Below are 16,823 nucleotides of genomic sequence, written 5' to 3'. Positions count from 1 at the left end.
GGTGTATCTTGTGGCTTAATTTATCAATATTTGTAAGTTCTCTAAGATTCTCAGATGGAAGGACCCTGTTCTAAGTGCAAAGTATGACTGGTCCAAATCCCGATTCTTTGCCTTTGTACTCCTTTAGTGGCACTTACTATTTCATTTTTTTGTGTTATAGCACCTAAGAGCCCCAGTCATGGACCAGGACCCCATTGTGCTAGGCACTTTACAAATGCTGAACAAAAAAGCTGTCACTGTCCCAAAGAGCTTACAATCAAAGTTTAAGACAAGAGAAAACAGAGGGATGCAAAGAGACAAAATTGTATAAGGAAACAATGAGACAATATTGTTTAAATAGACAAGTCAGACATAGGGTGTGGGAAGGTACAGAAGGTGAGTGAATAGTGGGTGGTGGCAAACGGCATGTTAGTTCCACAATTTTTGTTTATTTGGGGAGCATGGTTACTTAGGAGGTGATCAGCTAAATAGAAAGAGAAGGGAAATGGTGAGTGGGGCAGGGTAAGGGGGAGCAGAGGGTAAAGAAGGGCATTGTGGAGTGGAGTGAAGTTGAAGTGAAGAGCCTGGTGAGGGAGACGAAGGGTCGGTGCAAACAGCCAATCAACACAGGCAGAGAAAATCAGAGAATATTCTATAGTCTTGACTGGAATGTCCAGAGACCCCTGCTTTGGCTCCTTCTGCTACTACTGGCTGGACTCTCAGGCTGGCTGCTCTTGGCAGTTTTTCCGCAAGGCTACATGCTGAGGGTAGTGCGGGAGGTCTCCCCTGCACAGTTCTGTGTCCAGAGGTATTTTAGGGTGAGGGGTATCCCTGGTGAGGGGTATCCCCCAACCAGGGATACCCTTCACCCTAAAATACCTCTGGACACAGAACTGTCACCACTCCCCATAGTGCAACAGTCCCTGCTTTGGCTGCTTTTGCTCCAACCAGCTGGTGTCTCTGGATGGCACTTCATAGAGGGAGCACTCCCTGGAACCTCCCAGAGTGGCCAAAATGCATTGCAATCTTGGAGTGTGCACTAACAAAAGTCCCCGATGGGACTGCTCTAACTGACATAAATTAGAGAAGTCCTGAGGCTTCTCTAAATTGTATCTGGAGTCAAATCAGTCCCTGGCTGCCTCCAGGGTCATAAGGTGAGACCAGAAGGTAGCAGCATGGAGCTCAGGTGCACCTTAGGATCTCGTTATATCGGAAATATAAATGAGAGAATGGTGTATATAGTGTTGGTGAAGAAAAGACAATAAGGAACAAGAAAAGGAAACTGCAAGGAACAGCTTTCTCTGTTTTGGGCTTGCCTAGATTTGGTTGTGGTGACCTTGAACCAATGTTCATATAGTGGACCTTGTAATAAAAGGGCCTACTTCTTTAGGATTAGCTCTCCTCTAAGCCCATGATTCCAGTCCCATACTTTTTCTGAGGCAGTTTCTATTGGAAATATCTCAGATGTTACAGTGACGAAAATCACATAAGAACCTAGATAGAATGAAGATAAACTCATTTTAATGCACTGGGCATGGCTATTTGGTTATATCTTCCCGTTTTCTATCTGTACTGATTTATTTCCTTTCCCTGGGCTGTTGGATTTAACATTTTTAAATAATGACTCTCCCCTTGTTGCCTGTATCTACCACTACTCCAGTCTCGCCGGGTCACACTGCAGTGTAACTCTCCTGTGTATTTGCTGCCCCACCAATTTTGGTGTCCTCTGTAAATTTGATCATGGCTGAGTTCACACCACAGGAACAGCTGACAAAGAAAGCCATGAAATGGTCACATGAGGTGCAGAGAGAGGCTTGTATTTTTATTTTTGGGTTTAGAGTAATTGGTTAAAAAAGTCTCTGAAAATCCTAAAAGAATCCGAGACTAAGCTGGAATTAACTGGAAACATCACTGCTCAAGAGTGCTGGTCTCCACAGTTGGAGAATCATTGCCTTGAACAACTGGATAATCTGCATTGTTAATTCCCTCTGTCTGTTTGAAAGAAAATCAATAACTATGTGAAATGTGTCATGTGAAACAGTAGAATGTATCAGAGAATAATGGTTAAGAGTGTTTCTCTTCCGTCCTATTTTACTTGCAGGGCTCCTCCGTCCATCGATTTGATGTTTAATTTCATTGTTGTCCATTAAGGAGATGAGAGGTTTGCAGTCTCTCAGATGGCTGGAATCCAGCATTTTAGATAGATATTTCTTCTTAGTTTCCCAATTAATTGGATTGGTACGTGGAAGGAAATCTGAACTGCGACCCCTCCCTTTAAATGAAATAAGTCAGTTCTTCTTTTTATTCCCTGTCTGTCTCTTCATTACAAACTGTTTTAGATTTTACATATTTCTACTGTTGAGTATTTTAGGTGAAAAAGTTAGTGTTTTTTTTGGTAAAGATGGGAAAGAAAATATTATAAAACAAATAAAACTGCATTACATGTATTTGTCACTTGAGGAGTGCAAAGAGTTTTTTGTTTGGATGTAGTCATTCCCTGGAAGCATTTGTGTCCCAAATGATGCCCCATTGGGCTGCTACATGAGAATCAGAGAGTGAAATTGACTACAAACCAGAGTGAAACTGCCAATGCTGTGCAACATGCGAAAAATAGACAAATGGCATGAATGGGCAAGAATAAATGAGCTGTTTAAAATGTTTTCATTTTTAATAATCTCTGGAGTTTTTAACTAATCAGGCATCTTTCTCTTTTTTATCCCTCAGAAAAGTTTCTCTAATCCTATGTATTTCAGTGGCTTTAAATGCTTCCCTATTTTCTCTCTCTAGTTCTTCCTATTTCTGGCTTTCAAGAGTTGGGCAGGTGTATTACCTTTCCTCCACACCACTTGTTCGTGTTTCAGTCTTTAGTCTTCTTTTGGTATGGGTCCTTGCCTTTCTTCTGTTCATCCTCTGTGATCTCATCTTCCTTCCAAATGCAGTATCATGGAAATCTCCTTCTGGCAGTGGAGAGCAAGGCCTATCAAGACTGTTTTTCTTCCCTCTTTTAGAGAGGCTTGCTAGAAAGTGAAGCAAAGCACTCTTTCCTTCCCACACCAGTGATGTAAGCATGCAGTGTCCGGTGCAGCAATCCCAGCTTCCTTGGATGTACCACCAGCAAATAGCTACTGTCTCTTCCTCCTCTCCCATTTCCATTATTGTCTCTTCCCAATAATTCTGTTTTCTCTCCTCTTTCCTCTTCTTCCCTACTGTTTAGCTTATGCCCAGTTCCCTCCCAAAGCTCCAGAGCATACCTATAGCATTGGAGGACTACGCATTTATGCTTCCTTCAAGGCCACAAGAATTGTGCAGTCCTCATTAGTTCCACTCTGCTCTTATTAGTTTCTGCCCACATCCTTCCCTGGCAATTTTATGACAGACCTAGGATTAAACAGGCAATAAGACCAGTCTCCCCTCTTGTCCCTAGAGGCTGTCGCCGGTAGACCGACTTGGGGAAATTGCTCTCGTGCTGGGTGTGACTCAGTTGCCACACTGCTAGTCTGGTACCTTTTACAGGGAGTAAACTCACTGTAAAAATTAACTGTTTCTCTAGTTCCTTCTGCAAGTGTGAAGCAACTATTGACGGAAGTTTGAGCCAAATAAAAATGTTGTTTTGTTAGCAAGAAAGTGCTCTTGTAGACTGTTCTGTTGTGACAAATGTCCCAGGGTTGACTGTGCCAGGTTTTGAGAGAGCTACTCTATCTGGTGACTTTAATTTCCTTGTAAAACTGAAACATTACAGCCTTAAAAATAAAAGTCAATAAATTGAATAAGCACAAATTTTGGAGGAGAGATTTAAAAATAAGCATTTTAAAATGAGATTGGTGGCAAGTAGATACTACTCTGCTAATTAGCTGGCGCATTCTTCCTGTAGTACCTCTTCTTTGGCATTAGTAATGTGAATAGAGCCCATCATTTCTAGGTTGCCCATCATTTCTAGGTTGCCAATTCAAATCCAGCCAGGAGATGAAGCACATTGGTAGAGCAGTGGAAGGATGCTTGTACTGTTGATTAAAAAAGGGAACTTTGATCTTCAGGGCTATCTAACGGTGTTTTTAACATGTGCAATCTTCATATAAGTGATATTATTTAATATTTCATGCCCTGTCTCACTCTTTTTTTTTATTAAAAATAATAAACTACCAGATCTAACACCCATACTGTGTAACCTGTTTTACATTTGTAAGCTAATGTGGTGATTAATTCATTTTCAAATGCATGAACTGTTTTTAAGCCTTAGAGCAGAAGGAGGGAAATGGTGGTGATAGCAGGGATAACACAGTCTAAAACATGGAACTGATTCTTCATCTTTCAAATACAGCTACTTTGAACTGGAGAGCAGCGGCCTGAGGGATGAGATTAGATATCATTATAGATTTAATGGAAAGGCAAGAACAGAGGTGTTCCCGTACCGGATGGCAGACGGACAGTGGCACAAGATTGCACTGTCACTTAGCGCATCCCACCTTCTGCTTCATGTTGATTGCAACAGGTAAGAAATTGTGTTGTGTAAATTCTTCTTTTTTTAAAGAGAAATGCAAGCCATCTCTTTCCTCCCTCCTCCTCCTCCTCTCCCCTGGGAACAAAACTGCAATTGAAGAAAAGAAAAAAGCTGTTCTATATTCTAAAGTGACCAAACGCAACAGAGTAAGAAAGAAAACAAAGCATAAAGATGAAATGGTACATTGTGATTATGAACACATGTAGGAAAGGTCGATTGCTGATTGGGGAGTCTTAAATATACCTCAGTGTACTGTAGGTACTGGCTGATGTCATTTTCAGCTGTGATTCCATTTAAGTGTGATACATGGTTGTGCAGTCTGTTCTGTCTGTGGAGTGCTTCACTCAGCATGCCTCGAAACGTGAAGAATATATGAAGATGTTGTTTGAGCTTCTAATTTCATTTCACTTAATCAAGTGTCCTTTTTTAAAAACAAAATAAAAGCCTAAATGACTTTTCTAAAGGGAAACTTGTAAAAGGGGCTGCTCTCCTTAAAAGTTCAGTATTGGTACCATTTATTTTCTGGCTGCCAGTTCGCTACCTCCCTTTAAAAAGCTGTAAGGATTGCATATTGCCACCATTAGTGTGCAAGCCCCACCCCCCAACCAACAAAAACACAAGCAGGAGCAAAAAGCTACCCACCGAGAAACTGCTTGCATTTGGGACTTGATTTTATGATATACTGAGCACTCATCTCTCACTGAGGTTAGTGGCAGTCAAGGACACTCAACGCGACACAGGATTGGGCATTTGAAGACAGTTCTGTGTGTGGAAAAGATAATAGATTCAGTCCTGCTTGCACTGAAATGAACACCAAAACACCCCTTGACTTCAACAGAAGCTGGATCAACCTCTCCTCTCCCCCATATAAGGTTTTATTGTTGCGGTGCTTACATGATCTAGGGGGCATAGGTGATGGATCTAGGGGTTCCTGGGGATGCTGGCTTTCCATTATATACAGGGTTTACAGTTTGGTTCAATGGCTGTTAGCATCCCCACTATACAAATTGTTCCAGTGTCCCTGCAAGGGAGAAGTTATTGCCCTCTACATTCTGCATTTCATTTTAGAAAGGGAACTAGAATGTGATTATAGCCCTCCTCCCTCAACAGTAGGATGCAGATCTGCTCCAGCACAGAGAGGAGAGCAGGCCATTATGTGAAGTAGTGCAGCCTACACCCCCTGTGCATGGGAAGGGATTCTTCTTCTGGAGTATCCCCTGGGGCGGTGCAGCTCAGCTCTGCTCCCAACATGCAGCCATAACTATCTATCTCTATTTGGTTCTATACTTTTGCAACAACTTCCAAGGCAATGGGAATATCTTTAAAGCCTGGCTTGAGGCAGAATGTAGTAGAGGTTTAAATGGGGAGGAAAAAAAGAGACGATTTTAAGTTCCTGGCTCAACTGTAGCATCTCAATTCAGTTAATTAGAGTTTTTTCTCCAAGTGTTGGCATGAACAGTTTGCTTTATATCTTAACCTCCTACACCTTTGCGTTCAAAGAGGGAATCAACTTTTTTTTAATTGTACCGATATGTCCTGCTGAGACTTGAGTAAATTTCATAAGAAGGTGTAGCAGAGTGGGTCTCTGCTCCTGCCCTGAAGGGGTTAAAAAGAGCCCTGGATAAGGGCTGGGGCTAGAGAAAGCAGCCTTTTAGGCTGGGCTGATTGGGGAAGTGGCAGCTGCTGGGGCCATGCCCCAAACTGAGCAACAGGCCCTTATATAAGGGCAGAGAAGCCAGGAGCCCAGACAGTCTCTCTCTGTGTTCAGAGAGAGAAAGGGCCTGGCTGCAGGGAACCAAATAAGGTACCTAGGGTGAAGCAGGGCTGGGGAAAGGCAGAGGAGCTGGGGAGCTCCTGTCTGGAAAGCCCCAGGCTGCAGCCTAGCAGAAGGCTAAGAGGTACTGGGCGTTGCAGGGTGCAACCCAGGGGTAGGCCAAGGCAGCAGGTCCAACCCCCTTTGCTGATGATGAGAGGCTAATACTGCAGTCTGCCCCAGGGCGTGGGGCTAGCTAATGACTGGGCAGTTGCCAAGACACTGAGGCAAAGTGGGGATAGAGGGTGAGGGGTTCCCAGGGAGGGGAAACCCCTAAGAAAGAGGAAGGGGTTACTGCCAGGGGGCAGAACCCCACCCAAAAGGGGCACCGGGGTCCAGGGAGGGACACAGGGCCAGTAGCCAAAAGGCGGATCACTGGCCTGCAGAGGGCGCTCCGAGCTGGAATTTGAGCTAATTCCCAAAGCAACCAGCAGGAGGCACCGCGGGGGTGAGTTGTGCCCGGTTACAGAAGATGAAAGTGATCTGTTGTGCGTAAAAACAGAGAATGCCAGCAAAGGATACTGTTGAGAACTGCCAAAAAATCTGAGCCCTCCTAATCTTTAGTGGGAGAAAAACTACAGCTGAAAGTACACATGGAATCTTGTATTAGGTAGGGTAGATTTTTATATATAAATGTCAACATTTTAGGATGGCTTAGTGTCATAGGCTTTGAGCTAATTCCTGAAAGCCTAATAAGAAGCAGTGCCTCTATGGACTTAATCGAACGAACAAATTAAATCACAGGAGAAGAGAATGCTATTTTAGTCAATAGATGAATACTTTTTGCTTCCTTAGGATGTGCTGCTCTCCCTGCTGCAATCTTTCAGTTCAGCCTAAATAAATACTGGGGATGTGTATCTAATTAAATAACTACTAGCCAAGAGAACCAAAAATGCCACTCTGACTAGTGTAGGGCCTGATTTTCACTGGGGCCTCAGCACCGCCCTCACTTACACATGTGCAGTTTTATGCATGTGCACACCTACATATATCCTTTTGGGTACTAATATCATTGCATACACTGGAAAGCATTGAACATCTGTGAGGGAGCAGATGGTGGACTTGGAATGTGCAAAAGTGTCACTTTCAAATGTTAGAAACTATCACGTGCACGAGTTAGAGCATTAAAAGAGGATGTGAAAAGGGCTATGTGTGTGTGTCATGAGTGTATGTGCAGTCAGGATCAGAAAATCAGCTCTCTAATTAGTGACAAGGTTTGGCTTGATACTAAAGGGTAGTTCCTGCCTTTAAAAGTTAGAGAACGGGCCAGGAGGTAAAGGAGAGCCTTTAAATCTTGAACAAATCCTCCGATCCATTTTTGTACCTCCCCCAGCCCTTTCATCCGCATCCTGCTGACTCAGACTATCAGATTGACACCTGTTGCTTGATTAATCATTGACCATAGTCTTTCAAATTCAGTGTAAAATTGTCCTTTTTGTATCTGGATATGCGAAAGGAAGATACTTGACAATTAGTGAAAGCCTTTGCTACCTTTTACTTTGCACTAATGAGATGAATGTAGTGAGGTGAATATATCAAAGGCTGTAAGTTTGCCCTAGTGTGTGTCATTTTAACATCTGCTCTTCCCATGTCTTGATTGCTCTTGGAAGAGTCTCGGAGTAAGAACCGTTACAGAGTCTGATATTGGAGTTCTGAGGTGCTCACACAGGTAGAAAGATTTGGACCTGGGTTTTGAAGTCTGATGAAGTCAATCAGAACTGTTCTATTAACTTCAGTGGCCTTTGCTTTGGGCCTTTGAATAGCAATGGGAGGGAACAAATGTTTGCACAGAGCCAGTGATGTGTTACAAATATTAAGGGTTAATGGGAGACAGATAAACCTGCTGATGTGCCTTTAACATGCAACTGAAGTTTTTAAGGTACTTAGAAAATGAGCAACCTTTGGTTTTGATGGATATTCTTGGTTATTTCCTGTATTTTTTTTAAGAGAAAGAGAAATGGAAACCAAGCAGACTAAGAAGTGGGGTCCATCTGAGAAAAATATGTTGTCTGCTCCATTTATGTTTCTCCTGCTGGAGTAGAGCATCAGAATAATAAGTGCATGAGCAATGAGAACTTTTTAAATTGGAAACACAAACAAACAAAAAAACAAACAAGAAAACCAAACCAACCAAAATATAGTAAATAGTAAGGTGGGAAATTTGTTTAAAAGAGTGATTCTATTGCCTTACCTGCTGTACGAAGCTTTTTACTGGAGGAACAGGAGGATGCTTTACAGAGCTGGATGATTCCTCTTCCTCATTTAAATATGTGGTCCATGACCCAGTTCTGTTGCATTGCTTTCTTTATTCCTTGTTCTTGTCCTTTTAAGATTCTGCCAAGTAGAGTGGCAGGAGTGATCAGAGAGGAGGTTAATCAGGTAGAGTGTTGTGTACAGTGTGCTGTAGGCATACCCAGTATCTGGCCTAAAGTATTTATTGGAAATTATTTTTTCTCCTTTGCCCACTGAAAGCCCCTTGAGTGTGACATGAAGGATCTAAACCTTTTAGAGTAAACAATATCCCCAGATAACATGTCAGTTGCTGTCATGTCTATAAAATTATAGTTATTGCAGTCAAGGTACAATAGGGTATTCAAGATGCATTCAGTGTGACTCCATTGCCTAGAAAAGGATTATTTTTAACCCACTGTACATAAGCAACGCTAGGTAATTATTCAGTAAAGAAAGGCTGGTCTTATGGTTAAGGCAGAAGACTCTCAGACTGTACATCTTAGTTCTGGCTGTGGTTCTGCCAGAGACTTCCTGTGTGATCCTGGGCAAGTTTACTGACTTCAGTGTTTCTTAGTTTGCCTGTCTGTAAAATAGTGATATAATAGTACTTCCGGGTTTCATGGATGGGATGGGGAAGGCATTAGTATCTGTGAAGTACTCAAGATACTGTGTTATGGTGATCAGCACCATAAGGAAGCCATGAAATAAATTAAATGTGTAGCTGTAGCCTTACCCAGCTGACATTGACAGCTCCATTTGCTCTCTTGCAAGGAGGTAGCTGCATAAGGTCATCAAGGGGAACTCCATGAACTTGTTCGTGGAGCTCCACTAGCTTACAAGGGGCACTGGGATGGAGCAGAGATACCTTGGACAACTCCCTGTGTGTTGGAGCACAGCAGAGCACAGCAGAATCCCGAGGCAGCTGTTTTTAGAGCATGATCTTATTGCAATTGAAGTTGGTTGGAATTTTGCCATCAATTTCAATTGGAGGAGGAACAGCCTTGATTTTTTTTTTTAATTTCCTAAATAATGATTTGGCTCAGTGACTGCTGAGGTCCACAGCAGTTCCAGAACTTGGTAGCAGCAGGGTCTAACTTCTGTTCAATAGAGACCATAGCAATGTATTTTTAGACTTGAGACTTGCAGTGCTTTTTCATGAAACTGAAAATGTTGATAGGCAGGTTCATGACTTCACTAGGACAGGAATAATATTGTGTTATGCTTTACTATGACATCATGTATTAATCTTCTTTGTATGCTACCGGTGTGCCAGAGAGAGGATGCATAATGGTAGAGGAAATAAGTTTAAATCAAGACTGACAAGGCTCAAATGAGTTATTCAGTCATTTCCTTAAGTGTGGTAGGAGATATATTACGCCATTCTCAAATATTATGAATTCACTTTTTACATTATTCCAATATATATTTAGATGTTAGTTATTGCACAGCAATAAACCCACACAATAGAGGTGGTTTCCTAGAGCATGGCTATGGTGAAATTGTATTTGTGGGGATTTTTCGGAGGGAATCTTTTGTCATTGCTTGTTTCCATTTTTTTTTTATGTGGAGGACTAATGGCATTGTGGAGACAGGAAAGAGATTGAGGGACTGGGAGAATCACAAATGTGTACAGTTTTTCCTTTTCAGATTGTAAAAATAATTATTGTGCGCCATTCAGGCAGGTAAATTTAGTTCCCAAAAATAAAGGGACTGTCATCTGTGGAGTGGTTAGCCAGCCCATGGAATTCAGTGTCGTAGGTGGTCATGAACAGTAATATTTGTAAAAGGATTGGGCCAGAGCCAAAACAACAGTTCTGAATACTTCCTTAAATGTCTGTGGAAAGCCTAAATCTAGATCTGAGTCCCTATTTAACAAATATTCCCCAATTTTTCTGAATGATCTGAAACCCCCAAAGGTTGGGGATATGATGGGATTGATTCTCTTTTGATGCTGATGTAAATCAGGAATAACACTACTGGAGTCTAGATAACCACCTCCAGATTTGTAAAAGTGACTAGCGATTTTGAGTGCCTCCCTTTTTCAGTGCCTGATCTGAGATAATTTAAAAGGGGCCTAATTTTCAGAAGGTTAATATTCCACTGTCTGGATATTAATCTACTTTAAGGTGCTCCAAGATGGATACCCAGAAATGGAGGCATCCTAAGTAATGTTTAGAAATTTTGGCCAGCTTGCATCTAGGTATTCAACTGGCTCACATCACTGCGCTATCTGAGCACCTAATAAACATGGATGTATTTAGCCTCATAACACTCTTCTGAGGTATAGAAGTGTTGTTATCCCTATTTTACAGTTAGGGAATTGAGGCACACCGAGATCAAATAAAAAGTCTCTGGCAGGATAGGCTGTTGAACTCTGGTATTGGAATTACAGCTGGTAAAACTGGCGTAGTTGAGATCATTATGAAGTCTGCGGAAATCCAGATCCAAATTCTATAATTTGAGCTCAACCTTAATTTGTGAATATGCCAGTTGAGGAAATAAGGGTAATCTAATCTCATGCTTCAGGAATAAACTGATTGCCGCGGGATTCAGGAAAGTTTTCCCCTGCCCCTTTTCCTCATGAGCATATTGCTCAATTGGATAGTTGCATTAAGCTATTATTTTTGATGATGCATCAAGTATTGGTCACTTCTGTAGGCAAGATCCTGGACTTTATGGACCATGCTCTGGTTTGGTATTCCCAATCAAATGTTCTTTTGTACTGGTTGGGGAGGAAAAAGAAGTGGTTTGATTCTGAGCATGAAAACAAAAGAAAATTATGTTTCTATTTTTATGAATGGCTTTCATATCTGAGACCAGATATGGAGGGAGGAATCAGAGGAAAAATGTGGTGGTATTAATTAATTTTGTTTTGCAATGTTTACAGTGTGCCTTCAGCATATAAACAATAAAATAATTTAAAAACACGTATAACGAATCAAGTTAACACAATGTAGAAAAATGCCACTTTGCCAAGCCAAGTCACTCAATCTAAAGGCTGAATGGATAGATGTGTCTTGCAACATCCCTGGGGTGAAATCCTGGCTCCAATGAAGTCAATGGAAAAACTCCCATAGACAGGTTTCACCTCTGAAGTCTGTCAGATCCAGAGAGAAATAAGTTCCTGAACTGAGGGCCCTTCATTGAAAGTGTTCTGCTCCCAATCTGTATATTATCTATCTTTCTCAACACCCACATATCCCAGTTACTATGAGATCCCGGGTGATCTGAATTCCAAGGTTATTGCATCAATAAATTGTTGTTCTTAACCACTGCGGACAGGACAAAAAGTAATTGGTTTAAATTGCAGCATTTCGTTTAGACATTAGAAAAAACTTCCTAATTATAAGGGTAGGTAAGCTATGGAACAAATTACTGAGGGAGGCTGTCAAATTTCCGCCACTTTACGTTGTTAATAACAGATTAGACAAAAACCTGTCAAGTGTGGTTTAGATAGAACTTAGTCCTGCCTCAGTGCGAGGGACTGGACTAGATGACCTATCAAGGTCTTTTCCAGTCTTGCATTTCTATGATTTTATGAAATAAAAGATGCTATGTAAGTTATTCAGGGTCTAAACCATGTGTTTTACAGACTAAAATCAATACTTTAAATTTAGAACCAATGTAACATTTATTGCATACGCTTGTAATCACGGCTAATTAGTCATTATGGAAAGTGCACAGGGAGTGCATCATTGCAGGAAATTAAAAAGGTGGATGAAAATATCACGGGAAAACTGAGATGAGGATTATATCGCCTCACCACAAGTGAGTTCATAAAGCTAGCTAAGAATGTAAGCAATGCCTATGGAATGAGAGGAAGGAAATGGTTAATGGAAGAGGCCAGGTTTGTCTCTGGAGAGACTGCCATGTCATTGCACAGTATCTTAAAAAAAAAAAAAATTGGATGAGAAGACTGTTTGATAGGAACATGGGAGCAAATATATAATGCTTCAAAGCCAATCCTGTGGCTCGTTATCTTGTACCTACCTTCCCTTTGTGAGAAATTGACTCTGGAATATCGATGAGATTATTTTGATTATGGGTAAATTATTATGACATTATTCTCTTGATAAGATGCTCCTGTGACAAGATATTCTGTAAGGCGATTAACTACTCAGCGGGTGATTCTGGAAAGCAAAACTTAGATATTTAGCAGGGAATCTGACAGTGACAGGGCCATGGTTTTCTTTTATTTTACATTTATTTTCCATAACAGTGTAGCTCAGTTTTGGAGTCTGGTTATTCTCTCACTTTTACCAGTTCTTGTTCTTTTCTTCCTCCTCCTCCCCCATTGTTTTTACTCGTATTGTTTTTACCCATTGACTTTCTGGTTTACATAGGAGCAAATAGGAGGAGAATCAGGCCCAGTATTTTCTGACTCATGCTTGTTGTGAGCAAAACCTTAAGGCTTCGAAGATATGCCTTCAGGTACACAGAATGCAGCTGTAGTGAGGCGAACATCTCCACACTGTGGGAGGATTTACTGCTTTGCAAATGTTGCATACATATCTTGTGGAAAGTGTTTCAGATTTTCTAAGGTTCACTTTTCGGTGCTTTGTTGCAAAACAGAAATAGTGTCCTTAGATTTTCTGTGTCATGATGGTAAAATATACATGTAATGCTTTGACATTTTTGTTCTAAATTAGTGGTATTTTTGGTGCACCAGCAGTGCCGTGTCCCAGTCACATGGGATCAGTGAGCATGAATCATCACTATCAAGTCATAGGATGGGATTATGTCTTTTTTTTTTTTTGTTTCATAGACACTTGTTTAGTTTTTATTTATTGCCCATCCTGATCCCATTCTGCCTGAAGATTTCTCTTTTTGCTTGATTTTTTTTTTGGATTTTCTTCTTTCTTCCCCCTTAGGAGGACCCATCATATTAATTTCCTCCTTCACTTGCCAGGATTTCCTTTTCTAGTCATTCATTCTTAGATTTTATGATTATTGGTATCTGAGACGTAATTCTAGAGATTCAGCTTCTAGGCAGTTACTGAGATAGTTTCTGGGAAAGGATTACTCTAGGGGGTATTGGTATGGTAATAACTGGGAAAGAGCCCAATATTGATAGTTCTGCTAGTAATATGTAGCAGAGGCATTTAGGTGGTATTGTTTGGCACCTGATCCAAAGTCCATCGATGTTAAGGGAAGTTTTAGGCATTGACTTCCAGTGGGCTATGGCTCAGGTCTTTAATATACAAGCTGTTCTTTTTCCTTTGGAGATATGAGTTCTAGACCAGTTTTAGGTCACAAATAAAACAGAATTTGGTGGTTGTCTCCTACTCCCTGGTGGATATTTGCATGCATCATAAAAATCACTGCTACTTGGTACTACATTCAGACTGTTAGCAGTGTCTGCTTAAGAGAGGTCAAAGACTGCAGTAGCAGAAGTGTTGCTGGTAAAAACTGAGCTGTGTTTCCGGAACTAGAGGAGAGAAGTTTCAGCCGTATGGCTAACATTTTCAAATGTAGATGGTTAAAGTTAGTCATCTAAATTCATACTGACTTAAACTGGAGTTCAGCTCTTCTGAAAATCAGGGAATTTAGGCATATTTTATCCTGAGTATTTTCCCACAATACTTTCCCACGGTGTATCTGATTCTAGTCATTACACTGGGACCCTTTACTTTTGTGACTGCTCTACTTGTTAGTATGAAGATGGGGTAGCAGTGTGGCCTAATAGACTCAGAAGACTAGGGTCCTGTTCACTCTATTCTGGCACTGACAGCCAGGGTCACTTTGGACAAGTCACTTAGTCTCTCTGTGACTCAGTTTCCCCATCTGTAGAATGGGGATAATGATTTTGATCACCTTTGTAAGCCCTTTGAGATGAATTGATGAAATATCCTATATAAGAGGTAGGTGCTACTATTAGTATGAATGTTTGCCCTCCATATTGTAGTCACCATATGTTTTAATAGGTCTTCTCCTCTTCTGTGCATCAGTAATAACCCAGTGGCTTTTCTAGGACTGTTTTACGCAATCTCCTGTTGATTCTTGCTGCACTAATGCTCCCCTCACTTAAAAGTCTTACACTAATTGTGCTGCCCCTAAACTAGCAAGCACAGTCAACTTTTCTTATGGATATTATGTCAGTGGTCATTTGTAGTTTAATAGTGAAAAAAGCAAGGATAAAAGAGTCATCCATAGCTTTGTTAGAGGTTGCGATGCTGTGTGTACACCATGTAGGCCATGGGGCCATGTAGGCAAGGGGTTAACATGGGCCTGAAAGGCCAGTTTACATACCTGGCCCATCTGCCAGAGAGAGAGAGCCAGCTGTAAATGATAATGAAGCCAAGCTGGGGAAGGGATGGGTGGTGATTATAAAGCTAGGAAGCAGTGAGGCATTTTTTTTTTTTTTAGAGCAGAAAGGGGCTGCAGGGAGAGAATGTGCAGTCAATCTCTGGGGAATAGAAGAGGTCCAGGGAAGCAGCAAGAAGTCTGAGGGAGTAGACCTTGTCTGGGTAGGTATGGGTCTCAGGTCTGGAACCCACAGTAGAGTGAGGGCCTAGTTTCTCTACCAGCCACCAAGGAAGTTGAGGTGAAACACTCTGAGGTTAGGGGTGTAAGGGCCAGGGAGCACAGAGACAGACAGAAGGCCATTTAACTATAGAGTTGTTGGACTCTAGTCCACCCCTTCTGGGGTAACAAAGTGTGACCTAGCTGGAGGGCCAAGTTGTGAGAAGGGAGAGCACCCCTGTAAAGAAGTGACTGTCAGCAGGAGCACCATACAGGGAGACAGCCACTATGCCAGGTTTGGTCACAGGGAGGTGCTCCTGCAATGAGCGAACCCATTTACAGACATTCTAAATGTCAGCTTAGTTGCTTACATTTGAAATATTTATTATTACTTAGGTTTAAATGAGAATATTTTCCAAGTGAACATTTAAAAAAAAACCAGGTCAAACTGGACATGTTAGCATCTCTTTAGGGTTTGCCTTGTGCATATGTGTGTTTTGTCAAAAGAAACACTTTACTGTTCTCTTCTAAACACCTCAATTTTATTTTGTTATGTCTCATTCTTACGCTTTTTATAGTGAATTGAAAGTTAACTTCCTCTGTTGTTGAAAGAAGTTGTTTAAAGAAACATTTTTGGATACGCTTTTTATTTTTAAATTTTGTAGTGTGGGAGATCAGCAAGGGAAAGGATAATTAAACTGATAAGTAGGGAAGCTTATCTTGATGATCGTAATAAGAAAATCAGTGAAATGGTTTATCAGAAATGTACCATTATAGTTTAAATGATTAAATTTGAGCTTGAAAAGAACTTTAAATCTGAGCAAGCATTTTCTAGTTTATTTAGCACAAATGCTATTATATGACACCTCCCTTTTTCACCCTCCAGAGCCGAACAATAACTTTTTGATTAAACAGTTGGCTGTTGTATGTTCCAAATTTAATAGCAACAGCCTTCCTACAAAACCTGAGTTTTATCTAAATTGCTTTCCTCTTGTTCAGCGATTGTGAACTCCTATAGTATGACAGAGGAGACATCATGAAAAATCAGAATTTCTCACAAGAAGATTATTTTTTATCAGAAACAGAGAGCTGAAATCTAGATGAATAGTTGAGTTAAACTTGTTACAAAACTGAAAGACTTGTCAAATAATGCATCCTATCTGTAAACACTATTAAAAAAACAATCACATAAGGTATTGGCATATTTTCATTGGGAAGAATATAGACAACTGTTAGAAAGAGAAGCATGTAGAGACAACCTGGGATCCCTTTCCAAAAGCAGTTCTTAATCCTTTCAGAGGAACTGAAAACACAGACAAATGCCAATATTGCAGTCTTACAGCTAGAGATTTGTTTAATGACCTGCTATAATCAGCACTTTCTTCATGCTGCTGGGATGCACAAAATAAACAGGCCAAACTTTCAAAGTTTGATTTTTGGGTGGCCTATGTTAAGAGCCTATGGCATGACTTTTAGAAGTGCTGAGTACCTGAAACTCCAGCTGAATTGTGGGTGCTCAGCACCTCTGAAAATCAGACCCAATTGGTGTCTCAGATTGAAACAGACATTGAGGCACCCAAATGAAGAGGACACTTCTGAAAATATTGGCTATGCTGTTAAAGACTATTGGATTCAGGAATGTGACCTAAGCAATCTCAGCACATTTAAAGACTCTAAAGCTATAGATGGATGCAAACAAGGTAAGCTAAAAGTATGTTTACAGGGGAACATGCGTGTAATGGGGTGGCAAACTTTAGGATCAAGCTGAGAGATGTAGGACTCTTTTTTGATGATTCACTCTAGTGTCAGATACTAGAACCCTGCACAGAAATGTACAGC

General features: G+C 40.9%; 1 protein-coding gene across 7 annotated transcripts in view; it reads left to right on the top strand.

Moving 5' to 3' along the window:
* Positions 1–16,823, top strand: part of NELL1 (neural EGFL like 1) — a 452,170-nt gene that overhangs the window by 52,739 nt on the left and 382,608 nt on the right. For 6 of the 7 annotated variants that reach the window (XM_050955301.1, XM_050955299.1, XM_050955298.1 and 3 more), the window contains exon 4: positions 4,298–4,468. The exons of the other annotated variant lie outside the window; for it this stretch is intronic. In XM_050955301.1, coding sequence (XP_050811258.1) covers positions 4,298–4,468 — 171 coding nt within the window. The remainder of the gene's footprint in view (positions 1–4,297; positions 4,469–16,823) is intronic. 7 annotated transcript variants of the gene reach the window in all.

The sequence above is a fragment of the Gopherus flavomarginatus genome, chromosome 5, assembly GCF_025201925.1.
Source record: "Gopherus flavomarginatus isolate rGopFla2 chromosome 5, rGopFla2.mat.asm, whole genome shotgun sequence".
Lineage (NCBI taxonomy): Eukaryota > Metazoa > Chordata > Testudines > Testudinidae > Gopherus > Gopherus flavomarginatus.
Note: the sequence above shows the minus strand (reverse complement) of the source record. Positions and strands in the feature narration are given on the sequence as shown.